At 35.1% G+C, this 22,352-nt stretch overlaps 1 protein-coding gene across 9 annotated transcripts in view; it reads right to left on the reverse strand.

Annotated features, from left to right (window-relative positions):
* LOC594323 (prominin-1-like) overlaps window positions 1-22,352 on the reverse strand; it is a 61,024-nt gene that overhangs the window by 16,918 nt on the left and 21,754 nt on the right. For all 9 annotated transcript variants that reach the window (XM_030985723.1, XM_030985722.1, XM_030985724.1 and 6 more), the window contains exons 8-24: window positions 16,353-16,561; window positions 15,530-15,622; window positions 14,264-14,327; window positions 13,166-13,242; window positions 12,598-12,677; window positions 10,399-10,551; window positions 9,399-9,525; window positions 8,061-8,161; window positions 7,484-7,568; window positions 6,885-7,031; window positions 6,365-6,457; window positions 4,499-4,588; window positions 3,930-3,983; window positions 3,331-3,411; window positions 2,373-2,441; window positions 1,607-1,696; window positions 946-1,061 (exon numbers count right to left, since the gene is read on the reverse strand). In XM_030985723.1, coding sequence (XP_030841583.1) covers window positions 946-1,061; window positions 1,607-1,696; window positions 2,373-2,441; window positions 3,331-3,411; window positions 3,930-3,983; window positions 4,499-4,588; window positions 6,365-6,457; window positions 6,885-7,031; window positions 7,484-7,568; window positions 8,061-8,161; window positions 9,399-9,525; window positions 10,399-10,551; window positions 12,598-12,677; window positions 13,166-13,242; window positions 14,264-14,327; window positions 15,530-15,622; window positions 16,353-16,561 — 1,729 coding nt within the window. The remainder of the gene's footprint in view (window positions 1-945; window positions 1,062-1,606; window positions 1,697-2,372; window positions 2,442-3,330; window positions 3,412-3,929; window positions 3,984-4,498; window positions 4,589-6,364; window positions 6,458-6,884; window positions 7,032-7,483; window positions 7,569-8,060; window positions 8,162-9,398; window positions 9,526-10,398; window positions 10,552-12,597; window positions 12,678-13,165; window positions 13,243-14,263; window positions 14,328-15,529; window positions 15,623-16,352; window positions 16,562-22,352) is intronic.

Consider the following 22,352-nt stretch of genomic DNA (forward strand, 5'->3'; position numbering starts at 1 on the left):
TGTCAGTACATGTAGCCTGCATTCTACCCAACTGCCTCCTCTGGTTATTACTGTGAATAGTAAACTAGAAAAATTGTGCCTGAAATTCAGACAGAGAGGATGTAGTACACATTGCACTCAAAGAAAAAGAGAATTTCTGTTCAGGATTTATTAAAGAAAAATAGAATGAATGAAAAAATAAGACAGATTGTGTCAAAATAGATTATTCTGACTATTTGTCAAAATATAATGTTTGTGATAGCGTTTTTATACTACTATTACCACTACTTCTACTACTACTAATACTAACACCACTACCACTACAAACAACACTTCTACTACTACTACTACTACTACTACTACTAATTCTACTTACTTTTTTCTAACCTACATTTTTATTATTATCATTATCTTTATTATTATTATAATTTTCACTATCATTATTATTGTAATCAATATTATCATTGTTATCATTTATTATTAATAAAATTATTATCATTACTACAACTACTACTATTACTACTACTAGCATTACTACTACTATTATAATAATTACCCTCTTTCATTATTATTAATAAAATTATAAAATCATGAATATGAATTGTTAAAGACACAGGTGCAATAATTTCAGTATTAGCTTTTTACTTATTTGTACGTTATGTATTGTATAGCTTTTGATCAATTGTTGTTATTACTATTGTGAAGTTTAATAGATTTTAAAAATGTAAATAATATATAGTGATTGGTTTTAAATGCTACACATGAATACTGTTAAATGTTACCAATACTGTTTGAATGAATGATTGTAACAAATGAAATATAATGTTATGTAATGAAGCTCATGTATACATGTAAACATGCACAATTCAGCATTTTGGCTGCGAGGCATTGTTTTTTAATAAAACCATTATTGAATTGAATTGAATTGAAATTATCATTATTGTTATCATTACTACTATTACTCACTCGCTGTAGCCATCAGAAGTATCCATGGTTCTGAAGTACTTGGCCAGCTTGACACCGAAGATAAGCGCAGGCATGAAGAAGACGATACACCAGCCCAGAGTGAACCATAGACCATTCTGAACAGAGTAGAATTAAACACAAAAATACATGTAAACACTGTTTAAAAAACAATTCCATAGTGAACCAAAAAACAAATTCTGGAAAGAGAAGATTTCAACAAATGAAATTAAAATTGAAAACAAAGAACACTATTTCGAATATAATCCCACAGGTGAACCATAGACCTTTCTGAATAGAGAAGAATTCAACAAATAAATAGATTTTAAAAACAATTAAATTGCATCAAACACAATCAGAAGATGGACAAACATTCTAATAAAGATATCTAAAAGCGTGAAATCTCAAAGTATGATGTCGCTAAATCCATTACTATTGCAATAAACTAATTAGCTTAATATCATAAAATCTATTATCTAAGCATGTTAATAGAATTAGAAGTCATTTACCATGTAAAGAAAAGAAACAGACACATTTTCTTAATTCCACTTTTTTTTTTTTTGCTATCTCCATCCCCAAAGAACCACAGCTCATACTGAAACCTTTTTTTATAGTTATCCATTCAACTACATCTTTAAATATGAAAAAAATAGCTGAAACTTACAAATGAGCGAAGTATTCCAATACAGAGAGTGTTGACTGCTTGATTCCACAAGTTATAAACCGGACGACAACCTCCAATCGTGGTTTCCAGCTACAAAAAGGTATAATGCAAGATTACAATTTTTTTTTGAATTACCAATTCATTTATTTATTCATATACCAACATCAATGAAGGAACATTTATTTGGTAATAAAACCATCAGATTTCAGTATGTTCCAAATGTTTTTTTTTTCATTATTGATGAAACAAAAAACTAAAACTAAGCATAGCTTGACTTTTGGCCGAATGACCACTTCTTCTTCTGAAGAAGGAGGAGGAGCAGGAGGAGAAAGAAAAAGAGAAAGGAAAGGTGGAAGAAGAGAAGGAAGAGGAGAGGAAGAGAAAGAGAAGGAGAAAGGCGGAGGAAGAGGGGAAAAAGAAGAAGAAAAAGAAGAAGAAGAAGAGGAAGAGGAAGAGGAAGAGGAAGAGGAAGAGGAGGAAGAAGAAGAAATACTCTTCGTTACCAGTTTTGCAGATTCTACTTTCACAGATACTGAATGAAGCAAGCAACAACAGAATGGTAAATTTTTAGGTGAAGAATCAAGAACAATCAAGAACAATTAAAAAAAAACTTCTAGATCCTGTCAAATCAGTTATGCAAGGTGACTTGAAAATCAAGGTTGGCTAAGTACATTGTTTTTTTTTACGAGATATTCAATTATTTAACCATGTTGCATTGATTTCTTCACATGTTTCTGACTGTTTGAACAATGCAAACCAGACTTACCTCGTTTGTAGCATAGGTCACAAACTGCTCTGGGTAACCAAGAACTCTGGCACTGTAATCGACGACAGACTGCAAGAAGATAACAAATAAATTATTTATCATAAGTTACACGTAGTAATCTTGAACTATTAATGAGTGATTATTAACTATTGACTACCACTTATTCAACTTTTAATCATTCGTTATTAACTAGTTATTGATTACCAATTATTAATTATTTATCAATTGTGAACTACGAATTATCAATTGATTATTCAAAATTAGTTTTAGTTATTAAACATTGATTACAAATTATCAATCATTATTATTCATTAAAAATGATCAATGATCAATTGGTAGAGCAGTAGTCTAGTAACCGAGGGGTCCCGGGTTCAAAACCAATTCAATGTGCTCATACCCTTTGTTAAGGCATTTAATCCTCATTACCAAGTCCCGCAAGAGGACTTAAAGCCATCGGTCCCCTGGTTGCTTACTAACAAGCATATATATGCTTTCTTAGCAGTCAGATACAACAATTATCAACCAACATACTGTAACCAGGCTCTTTCATGAGCAATGCTCACACATGTTAAGTTGGTTAACCATGTATTCCTCAGATTGTGCACTGTACATGTATGTAACATGTCAACATCAAGGGAGACTTTCAACGGCGCCCTCTGCAGGGGTGATAGTGAGCACTAAAACAATTTTTTTTTTCCCCTCAACCACGCCCCCCTTGAGTAAAAAAAAAAGAGGATTCGGGGGGGAAAAATGACACCTAACAACATTCCCCCCTTTTGAGTAAGAAAATTGGGGAAAAAATAGGGAAGGATAGAGAAAATAAGGAAGAACAAAAGAATTGGGGAAAAAAAAATATAATAATCAGGGAAAAATTGGGAAACCATTTTAAATCGGGTAATATCAGACCTGCCTCTGGCAGCCAGACGATGCTATTCCTTTAAAACAATCTGGTTCTTACCGCTTGAACAACTGTCCCCACGTTGTTATCAATGTAATCTTGAGCCGTCTCTGCATTTGCAATGGTGTCATTCACATTGGTCTGTAGGAAAAAACAAACAAACAGATACATTATAAGAGAGGTATATATATAACTACTTATGCAAACCTTTGAGGCCATTGCAAAGTAGCACATTGTGTTGGTTAGAACAAGAACATTATTATTGTATATTAACATTTTCTCTCAATTGAGAACTGGTGGAGAATTTATAATCAGAGTGTTTGCGTACAAATTGGCAATTCTTAGTTTCATTTTTATTATTTTCATTCAGTGGGTTGTCAATATACATATCATCATCGTCGTCGCCGTCGTCACCGCCGCCGCCACCACCACCATCGTCATCGTCATCGCCATCATCGTCATAAGCATCATCATCATCATCATCATCATGACCATGCTCGACTTCCATACATGAACCCTTTCACGCTTTGCTTGAGAAATAGAACACACAGCGGACTGCCACAGTCTACTTTTAGCACAACGTATTATTCTAGGAGATCAATGAGTAACAGATACAGAATTAACAGTGGATAGATTTATCCCATAGTGCATGTACTTACATCAATAACGTCTGTATATCCTGTCAACGTGACAATCTCCGAAGCTATGTCGGACTGTTGAAGAAAAAAAAAAATGATTTGTTTGTTTATTGATTTGTACATGTATCTTCAAAATAAAAGATTTATCATCACAAGCTGAAAGATGAGTATGAATTTCCTGATTTTGTATTACAATATATTTTTAAATGGTTGGATTAATCCCACTCTTTATATCGTATTTGCTGCTTTTACTTCATTAAGAAAATTCTAAAATGAAAAAAAAAAATCTCATATAATAATGATGATGTATAATTCATTGACAGCAGATACATTTGTTATGATAAAAAGGTATGGGATTTTATTGCAAAGCTTAATAAAAGGCAGTCAGACAAAATTGAAGTTCTAAGTATCTGACAAATGACCATAAGTAGATACATTATTTTGCTATCAACCAGTTGACTGCTGTTTCCTCACATTCCAATAACTTAATACAGGGGGCCATAGTTACGTTCATATGTGTGATCGATCTCATTCCAATAAGAATCAACTAAAAAAAGTTAACAAATTCCTCTTAGCTTAGCTTAGCTTACCGCATCTTGGAGAAGAACGTCCACGATATCATCTTGAAGAGTCTGAAGATCGGCGCTGATATCATTGAGAGCCGTTGCATCTGATGAACTCTATATAAAGATACAAGACAAAATATGAGTTAAGTTCTGTGTAAATTGACAACAGTACAAATCCACTTTATTCATAGAAGCATACTAACTTCCAAGTGTCTTGCTTTTAATTTAAAAGGTTCCATGTCACTATACTGTATTCAAATTATGAGCTTCAAATATTACTATCTACAAAGAGACATTGCAGTTTAAATGTACTCTCAGTAAACAACAAAATGACTTGTTGGCCGGGTAGACTAGTTGACGCAGGTGTATGCTTGCATAGCAAGGGGGCGTATACAGAACCCAAGTCAAAATTGGGTTCCGCATGTGCTGTAATTTGTTACCCTTTTTTTTCTTCATATTCTTTTATTTTCTGTATACTCTTTAATAGGATTGGGTATCTTTGGATTGGGTATCTGAGATTCTACACTAAACCCTTGATTTAGCTAATGCTGCAATCATAATTATAAACCTTTAGGTCAGTCAGGAACCCCGTGACTTTTACAAGCCGATCGCCCATCTGATTATCAAGATATCTATGATTGGAAATCAAAATCTCAAAAACCATTTTCCAAACGTTTTTTTTAACACTACAGTCTAATGGGGAAAACAAGTATGGTAAAACCGGTCACTCAAAGATTTGTCCTTTTTTGAGGCACTTAATGATCATTCTGAAGCGCAATTTTGTTAGCTAGGGCTTCGATATTACACTATATCACAGACACTGATAACAAGTACGGTCCTGCATCTTAGATTTGTAAAACTGGAAACATTGTTAAACAATCATTATGTCTTTAACTGTTAACCTGTAGAATGCCCAGTAAAGTTTGAGATCGATTTTGTACATTCAAGCTTTATACAAATTATTTTGTAGGTGATTGATACATTTTATAAAAGGGGTAGATTAGGTCCACTGATTGCAGAGCGCCATATATCAACCTGCTTATCACATACTATACTTCTGCCACTAGATCGAAGTAAAAGATGGAAGTAAAAGATTTTTGGATGTCCTGTTTTCCTAATCATGTTAATATTCAAATCAGCCAAAGTAGACCTAGGGCCTATCCCGTGTGGCACTTCAAGGACCGGAAAAGATATTAAGAGATAGACTACATAGACTCAAGATCTAATTTTAAAAAGGCAAACCTTTAAATATAACTTTTAGTTTTAGACAATGCGCCTCAAATACACAAGGCAAAGTGCCATACAATTACTGAAATAAGTTTAGAGTAGAACCCTTGACGCTTGACCCTTGACCCTTAACGCTACTTCACTGGAGGGCCTGGCTTCAAGGGAGCGCTTCCACCCAGCATCTAGACCAAGAACTAGATAGTTTATTCCTCAGCACTACATCCTGACTTATGGATCCTGCTGAGTATCGTCGTAGAAGTAGAAGTAGAAGATGAACATATAAACTAAAATTAAGTCAACATGAAATCATTGTCTCATTTTAATGAAATTGCTTTCTCATATTTATTTCATGACTGGCTTGACGTTGCCATCGAGAGTAGGCAAAATATGTCTATTTCCCTGCACAGCTCAGAGGCCTTGGCCCTTTTGCATAAAACTTACCATTGGTGGTAACTTTGCCATCAATGGTAACTACCATGGAAACCTTGATTTTTATTGGCTGTTGAGCCCTGTTACCATGGTAGTTGCCATTGATGTCAAAGTTACCATCAATGGTAAGTTGTATGCCACAGGCCCTGATGTGAATAATATTAAAATGAAAGTGCAAGAGCATCCAAGTATTATTCGAACCAGGCTTTAAACCCCCCTGCCAAAAATAATTACCGAAGTTGCAGCTGCGTCAGTATCAAGAGCTGTGATGAGGGACGATAGACTGTCCACATTGCCATCAGCGTCATAGATCAAGACTTTGGCCAACTGCAGAGGTAATAATAACGATAGTAATAATGATAATGATAATAACAATAATGATGATAATAAAAATACTGATAACAATAATTTGTAATCCATGTTGTTGTAGTACATTGTGACATACACAAATAAGAACGATTGAATAAAAAGATCATCATTGCAGTTGCTAAATTGACAACGCAAAGTGATTATATTTAAACGCTATTTTCATGACCAAATACGCAATTTCATGTAGCCCTTTTTTCATTTAAACATTGGTCCATTTTATTTTATAACACATTTTGTTAATTATGAAAAAGTGTAAAGATACACATGATTGGTGCCATTTTTAGGAGCAAAAGTTCATTCATTCAAACTTTTAGAAACCTCTGAAATCGCTACGGGTTAATGAATATTCAATGAGATAGTAAATGCCCTTTTGAGGCTACCCTACCTCATCAGTAAAGTAAGTCCAATTAATGGTATCTGCAGGCGAGTCTCTGAAGTCAATCAAGGTCTGCCTGGTGTCGTCCGTTAGGATCTCCACTGAGCTGAAGTCTCCAGTCAAATTGGCAAACTGGTCATCCACATTGGGAATTTGCTGTGGGATAATAATAATAATAATAATAATACATTATATTTATAAAGCGCTTAATAAAATACAATGTTTCTAAGCGCAAGAAAAAGAAGAAAGGAAAAGGAAGAAAAAGTGAGAGATACTAAAATAACATGTTGAAGATATTTAATTACAAGTACACGGCAAAGAAGAATAAAGTAATGGATATTGGATAAAAGCAGTTAAGGAGATGATTCACAACAATAACAACATTGAAACTTGTTTTAAAGAAATCTTTTGGCGTGCACCCAGTAGACAAAGATCGCTTGCTTGATCTTATAATGGAAAACGAGTCAGAAAAATTAAAACTTATCAGAGGAAGCCTAATATTCAAAACATTTAACATGTATGTCATGTTATCAAGTTCAGTCATATTTCTAAAAACCAAAATCAGCTCTTGAGCTGTAAGATTGTTTTTTTTTTTAAAGGTAACTCACCGAGGAGATATCAGTAAACTCTGTGATGTTGAAAAGGTTTTCTAGCAGGAAAGCAGTGTAGACAGCCTCATTCTGCTCACAGGCACTGAAAAGAAAAAACAATGAATGAAATTAATTTCAATGATGATGATTTTCAATGCAAAAAAGGGGAAAAGTATTCACCACCACCACCACCATTATTACTATTGCTACCACCAACAACACCGCTAATAATATAATAATTTCCACTACTAATACAGTGTACCACTATAGCTATCATTAGCCTTACCCCTACCATTACCACTACACATATCACTTACAAGACTTCTACGTCTACCGCTACCACTACCACGAATACCCCTACTACTAACCGCTACTACTACTACTACTACTACTAACCCCTACTACTACTAAACTACTACCCCCTACTTCTACTTCTACTACTACCACTACTACCCCTACTACCACCACTAACACTACCACTACTACTACTACCACCACTACCACTACCACTACCACTACCACTACAACTACCACCTCTACTAGTAGTATTACTACCACTATAATTATCATCATTAAAAGAGAAAACCATACTTACTCTAGGAATCCACCAATCTGGAAAGGGACAGAAGGGTCTTGGAAGACCAAATTGCCAAGGTAGTATCCATCTTCCAGGATTCCATCATATTTATCAACCGTCTGTTCATGATAATAACAAGAAAAATGACACACTTTTCAATGTATGTAAACGAGGAGACGAGCTGCCTCAGTGAGTAGGATGTCTGCCTGTTGAACCAAAGATCATGGATTTGAACCCAAACATGGCGGATGACTGAAGCCGCCATCATGTTTTAAAGCTTATCTGCCGTAGTTAACAGGAGGGATTAGACTGCCCTGCAAGGTCACTGGACAGATGGTTATCTCATCAACTCAGCTCTCAGTTAACATAAGAAAAAGAGGATCATGGGGGACCAATGGTCACCGATTAGGCATTGTTTGTTATATAGAGGGCGCAAGTAGCTACAAGTAGTGCAGTGGGCCTTTAACATGCCCCTCCCGTGTCATGAAAAAAATGTATGACTTAGGAGGATCTTTTTTCTTCAGAGGACTAATAATAATAATATAATGTCTACAATATATTTTGAGTAGGGTGGAGGCACTGAGGAGAAAATCGGAAGACTTATCCACCAGGCCATGGCACCTCTTTCTTGTTGGAATAAAAGGTGAAATAGTTTTCAGCATACCAGCCTGAAATTTTTGCACAATCACAAGACACAGAGAGCTGAAATCAGGGTTCTACTTTTCAAGCCACTCACTATTTTTCTCACTCTTTTTTACCACTCTGGTATTCCATAATCTTAAGGGATAACAATACACTCACAATTTTGTCGCTAACAATTCTCAATTTTATCGCCATTATGTAGCCGTTGAAAACAGCAAGTTGTGTGCATCCATTGTTTACATCACATTTCAGTGCTTAGAAAACGGCAACAAAACAGAGAATTTCATGCATTTTGGCCATTTGGTACACTGTGATAATGTTAATCCAAAGAGGACTTGGCAGAACAGAGACATATTATATATCTGCCAACCTTTCACAGCAAACATGAGGAATCTCTCAAGGAGGAACTAGGAAATAATATAGACTATTTTGTATATTTTCAGGCAGAATATTTCAGAAAAAGAGAGGAATCTATGGTTCCAAACAATATCTTGAAGGCCAAATAATAGGATCATTCCTCCAAAATAGCAATACAGTCAAACCTCCTTTAGTGACCACCTGTCTACAAAGACCACAATGCTTGTTTCCCTTGAAAATGGTTTCTCCTTGTAACATGTACTAAAGGAACCTGTCTACAAAGAACACTTTTTGTGTTTCCCTTGGGCGGTCACTGTATAAAGGTTTGACTGTAGTTGGTAGCTATGACAGACATACCTGAGCAAAGAGCTGTCCTGAGACCAGAGGGTCACACACGAGACGGTCAATGGGTCCTCCTATGATGAAGGTCAGTGCAGTTATGAGCATGATGAAGGCTCCGAAGATGAAGACAAAACCAGCTCCACTGAAGGAGGAGAAGAAGAATGATAAAAACAATAAAAGATAATAATAACAATACACGGGCCGGCCGGTTGTGCGTATTATAACTAACAACAAAAAGCCACAAAAGGTATAAGGCGCTAGCTTTTTCAAATTATCGAATATTTGTGGGGCACTACAAATATTAGAAATTGTTATATTTCAGCCGTCTCTGAACCGATTTCGATCAAACAAAGATTTTTTTAATTTTTATTTAAATTGTATGTTCTTTCAAATTTGACACTCAATTTTTAATTATCTCACAAAAAATTATTTTGTGTAGCGCCCTCTGCAACAAAACTCAACTATTCCGTTAAGGAAGACCTGTTGATTCTCTAAAGTCAAGGCCACTCTCGGTGATTGATAACATCCATTATCAGGTTAAATACCAAAATACAGCTTTTAGGACAGGATTATTTTAAAGAGCTAAATTGATCACATGTTGTTCTTCAAATTGGCAACAATTATATTTTCTTTGATTGCTACATTGTCCAAATAACATGTGATGTATCAGGAAACAAAATTGATGTGTGAGGTCGACTGTATTAAAAAGTTTTAAAAATTGCCAATTTTGATCCCCCAAACAATGTGTTACCAATTTAAGGACTTTGAAGCTTCTTTTCCTTTTAAAAATTACTGGCATTCGACAAAACTGGATATAAATATAAATTCCACATCAAGAACTTGAAATCTCCTTGATAATAGAAATGAATGATTGGAATCAACATCTTATGTCTTTTAAAATAACTTTTACAAAATATCTTCATAGATGCTAACGGCTTTCCATAATTGTTAAGTCCAAATTTAAGATAAGTTCAACTTGGGAAACACCCCCCAGGTATAATAGTGTAATGCTTACGCCATCAGGAAGAGTCCACCACAGTTGGAGCATGAGCTGCGGTCTGTCGGTGAGGCCTTCCTGTCATACGAGAAGATTCCGATGAGCAAACCAAGAAGGAACAGGATTACGATGAAGAGAATGAATCCGTAGAATACGTACATCACGTAGGCTCTGAGCAGAGGAAGACAAAACAGAAACAAGATTGAGTTTTGTTAGTTTGTTTTATTCCGCATAAAAAAGACATCATGCATTCAGTAAAACAATAACAAATAAAATTATGAATTACAAGATAAAATAAACAGTTGGATATCCCATATTCAGCGGTATCATTATGATGCCGCTGGTCTTCCATGGGGACCATGTTAGATTTGCAACTGAAAGTGCAGAAATACTCTAGTGTAAGAACGATATGTCACAGGAAATTTGCTTAGCTTTTAACAATGCTGTATCTATATTAACCATAACCAACTTTTTGTAGCAAGACAAAACAAACAAAACAAAACATTGAAAACCCTTTGACTTTCAAGCTTTCAGTTATCTTTTTTGGTTTTGCTGTATAACCATCCAATTCATTTTGAAAGTCAATCAGTTCAAGAAAACATAGAGAGCAATAGTTTCCAATTTCTAACTCCGACCCCCCCCCCCCCCCCCCCCCCCCCCCCCCCCCGTCTCCATACAACACACTTAAGACATCCTCTCTCATAAATGTCTTACTTAGTTTGAAATGAATTATAAAAGCCCATTGTTGCAATCATACTGGTGACAAAGAGGCCAAATTATGACCTTTTTATAATGCTGTTAAGAACCCACTATTTTGGTTACTAAATAATCTCTGTAATCATTATAACATAAAATTGCTTTCCCCTTATTACAGCAAACTCTAGAGCTTCAAACCCTAATTTAACCACAATATAATATATATATATATATATATAGATATAGGAGTTGGAAGGTTATATATATATATATATATATATATATATATATATATATATATATATATATATATATATATATATATATATGCAGCTGCCTTTCTATACCTAGGCTACTGTTTACCACTTAGATACAATGCCGGAGCTATTAAAGGCCTCAAGTCCACTCAAATTTCATATTATGTACAATTCAAATGCTATCCCATGGATTAACCCTATTTTAAAGGTAAAGACCAGTAATGGAAATGCCCCAATTTCAAAAATTGAAATGGAAGCTCTTATTACCAATCATGTGAAAGAATATGTTTTGACTAATACATGATGATGACAATTTTGCCGGGAAACCGCCTACTAATTGATATATTTGGTAAATTAGTTCATCTATTGGTGGGTGAGAGATAAACGCACGTGTGCGTAGTCCCATCTTTCTGTGTACAGTGCTTGTAACTTTACGAAGACTGGGCCAAATTTCTTATCATTTTGATAATTCCAGAACCTTGCAGTACACACCAATACTTATATGCTAGATGATCAACCTTTTCTGATCGATTCCACAACGTTTCTTTCGAAATGCAATCGCATGACCATAACTGGTCTTTATCTTTAACTGACCAGATTTACTGGGGGGGGGGGGGAATCTCAGCCATTTCATAGCCGATCGCAAAAAATTGCATGCATGTCAAGTGAAGTGTATAAAATACTACTGTAATTTATTTTTTTTTGTTGAAAAATTCACTCATTTGCATATTTATGGTAATTTATGCAAACAAGGTCATAAAATTCACATTTTTACCCATAAAAATTATTCATATGTAAGCATTCTTTTTCACTACATTTATTTGTTAGACCATTTCGAATAATAATACGACAAACAAAATTGGAAGAGCCAGGTAATTCCTTATGTTATCATTGTTTGTTTAACTTATGTTTTTTATTTTTGTTGATGTTTTATTTCATTTCTAACTACAATTAAACTATTTTGACCCCAAAACAAACACCTAAACTTTAAACCACACCAAATAACCAATGTTTTATCTCTTTTTAGGAAAAATGATATTTCCATACGTTTTGTACATAAATCACAAAAATGAGCGATTTTCAGGCTGACATGCAAAGACAAAAGGTCACGTGACTTTGTAACTATACATGCGATTTTCAAAAAAATTGTTTTAAAAGATGCGTAAGACTTGAAAGAAAAAAGTCATGAAAGGAAAACTTTTCATCTGCCATGGTTCTGGAGTAGTCGCTCAATTACTACAGGGGGGGGGGGGGGTTAACTGACCTATACTTATCATAGTCCTCAGCGTACGTAGTCAGGTAGTCATTGGCTGTATCATCGAATGGTTCAACTTGTCCAGAGAACTGGGAGAAAGCAACAACAAAGATTGAGAAGTTACAACCTTCCATCAATACAAATTGTAAGGAAGACATTCTTGAGGAAACCGGTCAAAACTCATAGAGAAGGAGGGGGGGGGGGGGCTGAATTTTTTCTTGCTGAAATATCAATTTATCAATTTCTAAACTATGCATGCATGCAAAAATGATGACACCTACTTATGACAATGTTATATGTCATCAAAATATACAAAAATAAGATAAACAAAGTACAAAGAGACCACCTTCCTGCCAGTTGGTTCCTACACATATTGTTACTGTTGTAATAAATAAATCTATCAATCAATCAATTAAATATCGGTTGCTCATTGCCAAATCATGGTAAATTCAGGCTGCCCTGTAAAGAAAAACAAGCCAGCAAATTGGCCATGGCCCACATTTAACATTTCTCCGTGTCTGATTGAGCGCACAGTTTTCTAAACGCATATTTTTGTATGAGATCCCAATTTACTTACGCTCTGCAAGGTATATGTGGTGGTGTTGATGAATTCATTGAGGGTTCCTTCCAGCTCGTCGATGGTAACAATGATATCTGGAAAGAGGAATGATCAAAAAAATGGCAAAGCCTAGAATAAAAGAGCTAGCTCCCAGGAGAAGAAAAGAGGCAAAGAAAACCCATCCATCCATATGCACATCATTTCTTTTAGACTTAAATCTATGATGAGAAAGGAACTACAACATGAAAGCATATAAATGTACTTTAACAGAGTTAAAGAGCCACTCTAACCAAAACGGGCTAAAAATGAAAAAAAGACATGTAGAATAATTTTTGACAATGATTTTTCTTACAAATCATCAATAATTCTGGAATCTAGCTTTAAAAATGACTACTCAGACTGCGCAGAAAAAAGCCCAGTTTCGGTGAAGGTCTACGCATTTGACGTCACTGCAGGTGCGTCTCTGGTGAAAAGGAGGGTGATTTAGGCATTAAAATGTCTTTAAAAAGACAAACTATGATATTAATTGAAGAAAAAAAAAGACATTTATCCGAAAAATAATATGCACTTGATAATCTCAGTACGTTTCTGGCAATTTCATCATTCCTAATTATGAAATTATCAAATCGGACATGCACACAATGACGTCAAATGTGTCATCAAGCCACGTGACCGTATAACCTTTTTTTTAAGGGGGTAGCCAAGCAAGCGTGAGAACTGTGAAAAATGGATGGCTATTTTCATTTTTGGGTCAATTTAGAGGTGTATTTGAAAGGCTATGGTAGTTGGGTTAGAGTGGCCTTTTAACACCCTTCTGGCTCTCTTCAGACAATTTGCAATTTATTAAGAGAAAAATATGTTTGCATACATAATTAGCAACCTGTAACCTTTGACCTTGTGACCCCAAAATCTAATCAATTAATTGGCTCTGCAAGATACATACATGAAACAAGTTTTGCTGGAATCCGTCAATTGGTTCCGTCAATCGGTTCCTACAGATAACGCAATCACTTGAACGGACGGACAACACGAAAATACAATGCCTCTGGCTACTTTTTTGTGGAGACATAAAAATCATTTGTCTTAATCATAATGCATTTAATGTTATCTCCTTACCTGCTACATCAGAGGCTGTTGTATTACGCAAAGTCTCTGGGATGTCCTCAAATGTTTGTGCACCCTGTATTACGTAGGAGAAGAGGAAAAGAGTAATTAAATTATTTTAGTGGCTTTGTTATATTTGCATAAAGACATTCACACAATATAATACATATATATATATTTTTTTTTTTTAAGTACTAATTAAAAACCTGTAAGTGATCAATATACATGTCTAGACGTTGACATAGACTTTAGGCATTGAAGAAAAATCACACATAGCATGATTAACAACATTAGTAACAGATTACAAGGTGATAGACATGCACAAAATTAAAATGCACAAAATTAAAAAGCACTAAGAGAGAGAGAGAGTAAAAGGATACATGGTGTGATAGAGGAAGAAAGACTTTAAGAGGTGGGGAGAGAAGGGAATGAGAAGGGCAAGGGTATACAGTGTGTCCCAGAAAAAAGGAAACTGGATTTCGGGGCAGAAATTTTGTATCATAATTAGTAATTTCCCTGCTGAGATATACAAGTGTAAAAAAGCTCTGTTTCCCCTCTTTCATTTGATGCACTACTCATTATTCATAATTCACTCAAGATTGAATTAAAACGATGGAAAGTGGTGTTTCGAAAACTTCATTTGCGAAATAAAATTGCCTCTTGTTTAGTGCTCATGTCCGTAACCCTGTGACAATGATGGCGCTGTAACAATACTTCCCTGGTTATGGCTGAGTAGACAGAGTAATTAGTGCTCAAGCATATCAGGTACCCATAGAGTACCGAAGCTGTGACATCATAAAAATCTTCTCTTTTTTTTTAGAATTTCTCAATTTTTAGTTCATTTTCTAAAAGAGCATCAAAATTTATGTTCAAAAGTTGAACGGCAATTGAATATGTTATGTATTGGCTAAGATATGACCATTTGAATAAATAGATTTCCTATAGGAACTCAGTGTTATATTGCTCTGGTTCGCAATGTTATGAACCAGAGCAATATAATACTAAGTTCCTATAGGAAATTTTTTTGTTCAGATGGCCATATCTCAGCCAATACTCAACATATTCAATTGATTTTTGACATTAGGACACTATTTTTTTATGCTCTTTCGGAAAATGAAGTTTAAATTTGAGAAATTCTAAAAATAGTTTTTTACATCTGGGTGGAAAGTGGCAATTGCAAGAATGTTAATGCCGGTTGGGATTTGAACCCTCAATTTTGTATTGAAGATCCAGTGAATATACCACTATGCCACGGTACCTCTTTATACATCACATTACCTCTAGTGCTTGTTCGCTGAGATTTCGATTGGACACATCAGTCAGCTCACTAATTGAACTATCCACCAGTACTTGTGGGAAGCTTCCATGACCCTGGGCAGAATGAACAAACAAAAATAAACATCTTTAAAAATAAATATCCTAGAGCAACTATATATATATATATATATGTGAATGCACCAAGGAAAGCCAATTTTCACTAAACTCTGTGTATTCTAATAAAGTGATGACAAAACGTATACTGTAACTCTCACATCAATGTAAAGTCATTGTTTAAAGTGTACATCACTTGTGAGTCTGCATTTGTTCTCCATGTCAAATACCCCCCCCCCCAAAAAAAAAAAAAAAAAAAAAAAAATGGTTTCATTCATGTTAATGTTTTAGATTAAAGATTCATTTCTTTTCCTTTGAACTGAAAGTACATTCAATATTTTTGTGCCAATGTCAAAATTGTGTGCCCAGTTATTAATCGAACAAGACCATTAATTGCTTATTCATAATTCTTTGGGAAAATTTAAAGGTATATATTACTGACTGTATGCATGGTTATGGGGGGGGGGGGGTACTACCCGGTTAGCTAAAACTAACCAAGAATAATATGAAAACTGTAACCTCTTCAGCATTTCGACAATAAAAATTGGGGAAATAACAACACACACATGAATTACATTATACAGTTTTCTCTTTTCTTTCTTCTTCAAATAGAACATAACACCCAGAATAATTTAGGGTCCTAAACTAACACTAACAAAAAAATTATAAAAAAATATTTCTTGTCTCCCTTGAGCGGTCTTTATAATTAGGTTCTATACACTGTACATACCGCGCCAATGTCTATATCCCGATAGTCTGCCTTTAGCTGTACATTTCGCAGGTTAGCTGTTGCTTCAGTGCAGCAGCCACATGAACCACATAGGGTAGACAGAGTGGTCAAGATTGAAGTCAAGTTGGTGTCGAGGGTATCCCGGTTAATCTCCATCGTGGCCTGAAGAGTATCGACTGCTTCCATGGAGGACAGGGTTCCGTCAATGTCTGTGGGGAGGAGGCAAACAGACAAGGTTTGTTTTTAATAATAACAATAATAATATTCCGCTTTTATATAGCGCCCAATACATCGATACAACGATGTGTCTAAGCGCTTTACAGATATATTATTCCAGTCATGATCGGAATCAGGCTTACCCGCACACAATGTACGCACATTCTCCACTCCCTGGGGAGCATTCCGGCCAGTCGCCATTTTACAAGCGCACACTTGCTCATCCGACCAAATTAACTTTTGCATCCTACCGGGTACCCTTTTAACACCTGGGTGGAGAGTGGGAAATGTAGATTAACATCTTGCCAAAGGACATTAGTGCCGGGGCGGGACTCGAACCCCGTACCTTGTGATCTGCAGTAGGGTGACTTATCCACTAGACCACAGCACCTCTGTATCACAGTGATACCAGTTGCTTTTAATCAATGAGCCTGAAAAGAGACCCAAACACGTTGGAGCCTGACAATGTTCAGTAACTTTTATAGCCCGATACAGCCTGATACAGCCTGATCACAGAGGAGTGATGGGGTCTGAGTCAGGGCGGGTTAATTCCAATTCAATACGTATGTCAGAAAGATGCATATTTTTTTTGCTTAGATAAAATACTTCGCCAACTTTAGGTTTTCAGTTGAAGTTTTTGGCTACGTAGTTATCTTTATATCTTATTACCCTTGTAGTCAGTTGATTTGAATGAAAGCTAAAAAATGTTTTGAAAGTTTGAAATGAATCGGACCAATAGTAAGGAAGTTACAAATTTTTGAAATATGAGATCACTATTAAAGTCTATGCGAATCTCAAATTGGTAGTTTGATCAGTGAATCGTGACATAGGACGTGGATAACTCTCCCATTTGCCGTGTACTTTTCTTGTAGGTTCCTACTCCCTTGGGGTGCTACTCAAAATATACTATAGGTAGCATTTTATTATCCTCTAAAAAGAATAGACCCTCCTGAACCATGAATTTTTAAACAAATTAAATTGTAGACATTTTGTATGCCTGTTGGAACAGATGGGAAAGTAGTCCGCCACTACATCACACTGACATTACCGCTTCAGCCAATTTGAAGTGCCCCTACGTATAGTGATTACAACTTTCAAAAATTCAAAACTTTCTTACATTTTAGTCAGATTTAATTGATAGTTTCATCAGTTTGTTTCTTTGATTTTTCTGCTTTCTTTTAAAGTATAGTTGTCTATTTGGGATGGATTTCCCTTTAAAGGTAAAGACCAGTATTGGAAACGCCCCAATTTCAAAAAATGAAATGGAAGCTCTCATTACCAATCATGTGAAAGAATATGTTTTGACTAATACATAATGATAAAAAATTTGCCGGGAAACCGCCTAATAATTCATATATTTGGTAAATTTGTTTCTCTCATGGTCTGTGAGAGATATAGGGTAGTCCCATATACATCTTTCTGTGTATAGTGCTTGTAACTTTACGAAGAATGGGCCAAATTTCTTATCATTTTGATGATTCCAGAACCTTGCAGATGCTAGATGCTAGATGATCAACCTTTTCTGATCGATTCCACAACGTTTCTTTAACAATGCAATCGCATGACCATAACTGGTCTTTACCTTTAAGTTTGATAATGCCCCTCTGGCTCCAAATAGACAATATCAATAAAACCATGGGAATAGACAAAACAGAAACTAGAAATAAATTGATGTAGAGGATTATCACCCTAATCAAACTCTCAGATCAGGAACATACAAATAAAATATACAGCATGCCAATGTCATCAATGAAATATAGTTCCTTCATACTATTCTTTCTAGAGCTATATATAGCACACATGCTTCATGTATTAGAGGAAGGCAAAACAAATAATAAATTTGTTTCAAGTTTTCATCATCCGTTTGTGTGGGCTTTATTCCAAGGATACTTTATATGGCTCATTTAACAATGCAAATATAAAGTTATTCGAATTTGTTTGCTCTAAATCTTGAAGAGATGACCATTGAAATGCATTTTAAAACCATCAGGCATGTTTTTATCCTGTCCTTAACTAACCTATTCTCAATATATTTACAACTCTGTGTTTCATTTCCTTGTGTGGTTATACCTATAGTTATTCTTTCGTTTGTATGCACTTTTGTGTTTGCATAAAAGAGCAGGGTTGTTTATGATCTGATACAATATATACATCCCTATTAAAACAAGCACCTTTTATGTGTAACTAAATCATCAGTAAACAGGCAACATAACAACCACTAGCCAATATGAAATGGTTGAGGAAAAAGATTGGGAAAAACAATTTCATGCATCATAACGATCACATGATAATTAAATATGGTATTTCTATATCAAATGTACATGCAGGTTAACAAAAGTCCTCATATTTATGTACCTCACTATATACCTCTCTATTTGCAGATCTTTGTTATGACCAAACAAAGAGTGGTCCTATGTGATACCTATTCAACCTAAGTTGCTGATGCATGAGTAAATAAACAAAAGAGTCTCCAACTGGTTGCATTATTTGTTACAATACAATAGCTTTTTAGAATGCACGTCCTGTGCAGTGTCATGTGCAGTATATTGCATAGAGGAAAGTGGCACACAGACTATAAACTATTGATTCTCATGTGTTTGAGGGACCTTAAATCCACAAGCCCTGCTTTCAACCAAGGTCACCTCATCTTTCTATTGTAACGTCATATTCTGTTAACTTGTTATATTCATGTCATATGTGTGTCATGACTGTAAGAAAGATAAATAAAACTTGAACTTGAACTTTGTGTCGACTCTTTTGTATGCCTTCATATCTGTTGTCTGAATATCCCTATGCTCGATGTGCCCTTTGATTAATTGCAGTGTCAAATTGAGCCAATGAACAAACAATATCGCGGCAAGATAAATTGACACAGCTTGTCTACCGAATTTTCGAATAGAGTGAAGGCTTACCCCCACTTTGCACAAAATAATTGATGGTCTAATGAACATTTAGGCATTAAGTTATCATAAGAATAATTAGCAGCCGTTAAAGCAAAACATACAGCAAACAAAAAACAAAAACAAAAAATACTACAAAAACCAACAAAACAAAACAAACAAATAACAAACTTGTTTTGCCTATCTCTCTCTAGTTTCCTGGACACGTTTCACAAAGCCTTTTTTCAATGACAAATGACAAAAATCAGTGACATATCTGCTGATATTAAACCAACCAGAAGCAAGGATTTCACTAGGTTATAACAAAAACTGCCATTTGTCAAGTGATGACAATTTTTATGAAATGGGCGGGGCCCAGATGTACATGTATGTACATGAATAGGCCCATAGACTAACTTTAAGGAAACAAGCCATGAGATGTAATACCTACATGCATGTATTTACATGTATGCTACTAGTATAGTATTGTCTGACTTATCTTAATTCATCAATTATTTCAATTACTAAATTTATCTCTTCAATCATCAATCCCACTAATTTCACAACTGATATCACTCGATCATACAGCATGTACATAATGTATGTGTTTGATCAGCTGTGTCAATGTTTTGTCTACTCAATCAATCAACAGCAGTAATTATTATTCCTACAAAAGCATTTTAGAGCAATTTATAAACAAAATATTGATTGAGTCTAGGCGCTTTATCCTTGACCGACTTTAACAAGTTGGGTACAATGAAATATTACCCCAGTTGAAAGATATGTGGCAGGTATACATATCATGAACAATGAGGATGCCTTCAAATATGCAAGGCTAGACGACGGATACGCACACAGATGCATGTCACAATATTTGTTTTTCATCATTGAAAAAATATAAAACAGATTTTTTGTTTTGTTTTATTAAATCATTGCCCATTATACAGTAGAATACAGTGGGTTTTATACAATTGTTTTGACTCTCCCTTTTCTATGAATTGGTGATAATGATTACAATGATTTGCAGAATATTGTTGACATACTTGTACATACAGGAAGCCTTCAAATTTGCAAGGCTAGACAATGGATATGCACACAGATGCACGTCACAATATTTGTTTTTCATTGTTAAACAAATTTGAAATAGATTTTTTTAATTTGATTCAATAATTCATTATCCATTAATAGCCTACAGTACCATTTATTCAACTCTCCCTATTCTATAAATTGGTAAAGATTATGATGTTTTGTAGAATATTTTCTGACATACATGTATCTCGTCCAATATATCCTTGTACAGTCCTAGGGTCCAAGGTCATCCAATAATATTTAAGTAATCTTGATCCCTACATCAATCTGATATTTATGCAGGTTGACAAAAGCTATGTACACCTTCTCACGTCATTAAAGAATTTAATTACCAACAGTTGTATATCAAAGGTAACATACAAAATCAATACTTTGGAGATCTAATACCATGTTTTCTTATCAAACGAGACATGCATTCTAATTCCAAGCAGAAACAATTAAAAAATGACCCCCCCCCCCCCCCCCCCCCCCCCAAAAAAAAAAACCCCACCTTATATAATTAACCTTGGATTCTCTCCTTTCCACAGGCAAACTACAGGAACTGGGTAATGTACACCTGTATTAAGATTTCGGTTTCATTTTAGGTTGCAAAATAGATTTCATATCTACTCCGATGCACGTTCTAACAGCATAACATATTAAATGAGTGGGATATAATCAATCAATCATACACGTATGAAGAATAAATCAATTTAGGACCTTGTGTTTTTTCTAGGAATAATACCACAAAGGATATGCATAATGACAAGGATGAATCATAACTTTGACCTAATGTTTGCAAAACAAAATAATCTAACTATAAAGAACACTATGTAGAGGTGTCGTGGTCGAGTGGATACGTCGCCGGACTGTCAATCGCAAGGTCCGTGGTTCGAGTCCCGCCGCGGCACTAATGTCCTTTGGCAAGACATTGATCTACATTTGCCACACTCGACCCAGGTGATGTAAATGGGTACCTGGCAGGAATTAATTCCTTGAAATGCTGGAGCGCTGTATAAACGGCTGCTAGGCTAAAGCCAGGGTTATAATTAATGTGCCTCAGAATAGAATTATCTAGATAGATGGCGCTATAGAAATGCCTATTATTATTATTATTATTATTATGATAAACCTTTCTGTGCAAATTGATGGCTAGAGACTTCTTTTTTTGGGGGGGGGATTTTTTTCTTTAAAGACACAAAAAAGTGCAACAAAAGCATTGGTGGCAACTAGGCACACTTACTGTGAGTTGATTATAATATAGTGATATGTGAAGTGAACTACGTTAACTTTTGTTTTCATTGACTTATGATTTTTGTTTGCATTATACGGACTCAGGTCTAAATAGCCCTTAAAGGCATCATTTAACAATGTTAAATCTGAGATACACGGCCCTACGTATTATCAGTGTCTGTGATATGGTGTAATATTGAAGCCCTAAAAATATTGTGCTTCAAAATGATCATGAAGTGCCTCAAAAAAGTGACTGGTTTTACCATACCCATTTTGCCCAATAGACTTTAGTGTAATCAAAACCATATTAGGGAAACGGTTTTTGAAATTTTGATTTCCAATCATAAATATCTTGATAATCAGACAGGCGATCGGCTTGTAAAAGTCGGGGTTCCTGACTGACCTAAAGGTTTATAATTATCATTGCAGCATCAGCTAAATCCAGGATTTTGTTTCAGAATCTGAGACAAAGATACCCAATCCCTTTAATGTACTTCGCAGAAAAGAAAAACCACATCAGGATGTGTCTGTTTAAAAACCACTCTGCAATATATGAGGGCAATTCAATATTGACGACGCCTTCTAGATAAACTGATGGTACATG

This window comes from Strongylocentrotus purpuratus, unplaced genomic scaffold (genome assembly GCF_000002235.5).
Source record: "Strongylocentrotus purpuratus isolate Spur 01 unplaced genomic scaffold, Spur_5.0 spur5_scaffold_15, whole genome shotgun sequence".
Lineage (NCBI taxonomy): Eukaryota > Metazoa > Echinodermata > Echinoidea > Camarodonta > Strongylocentrotidae > Strongylocentrotus > Strongylocentrotus purpuratus.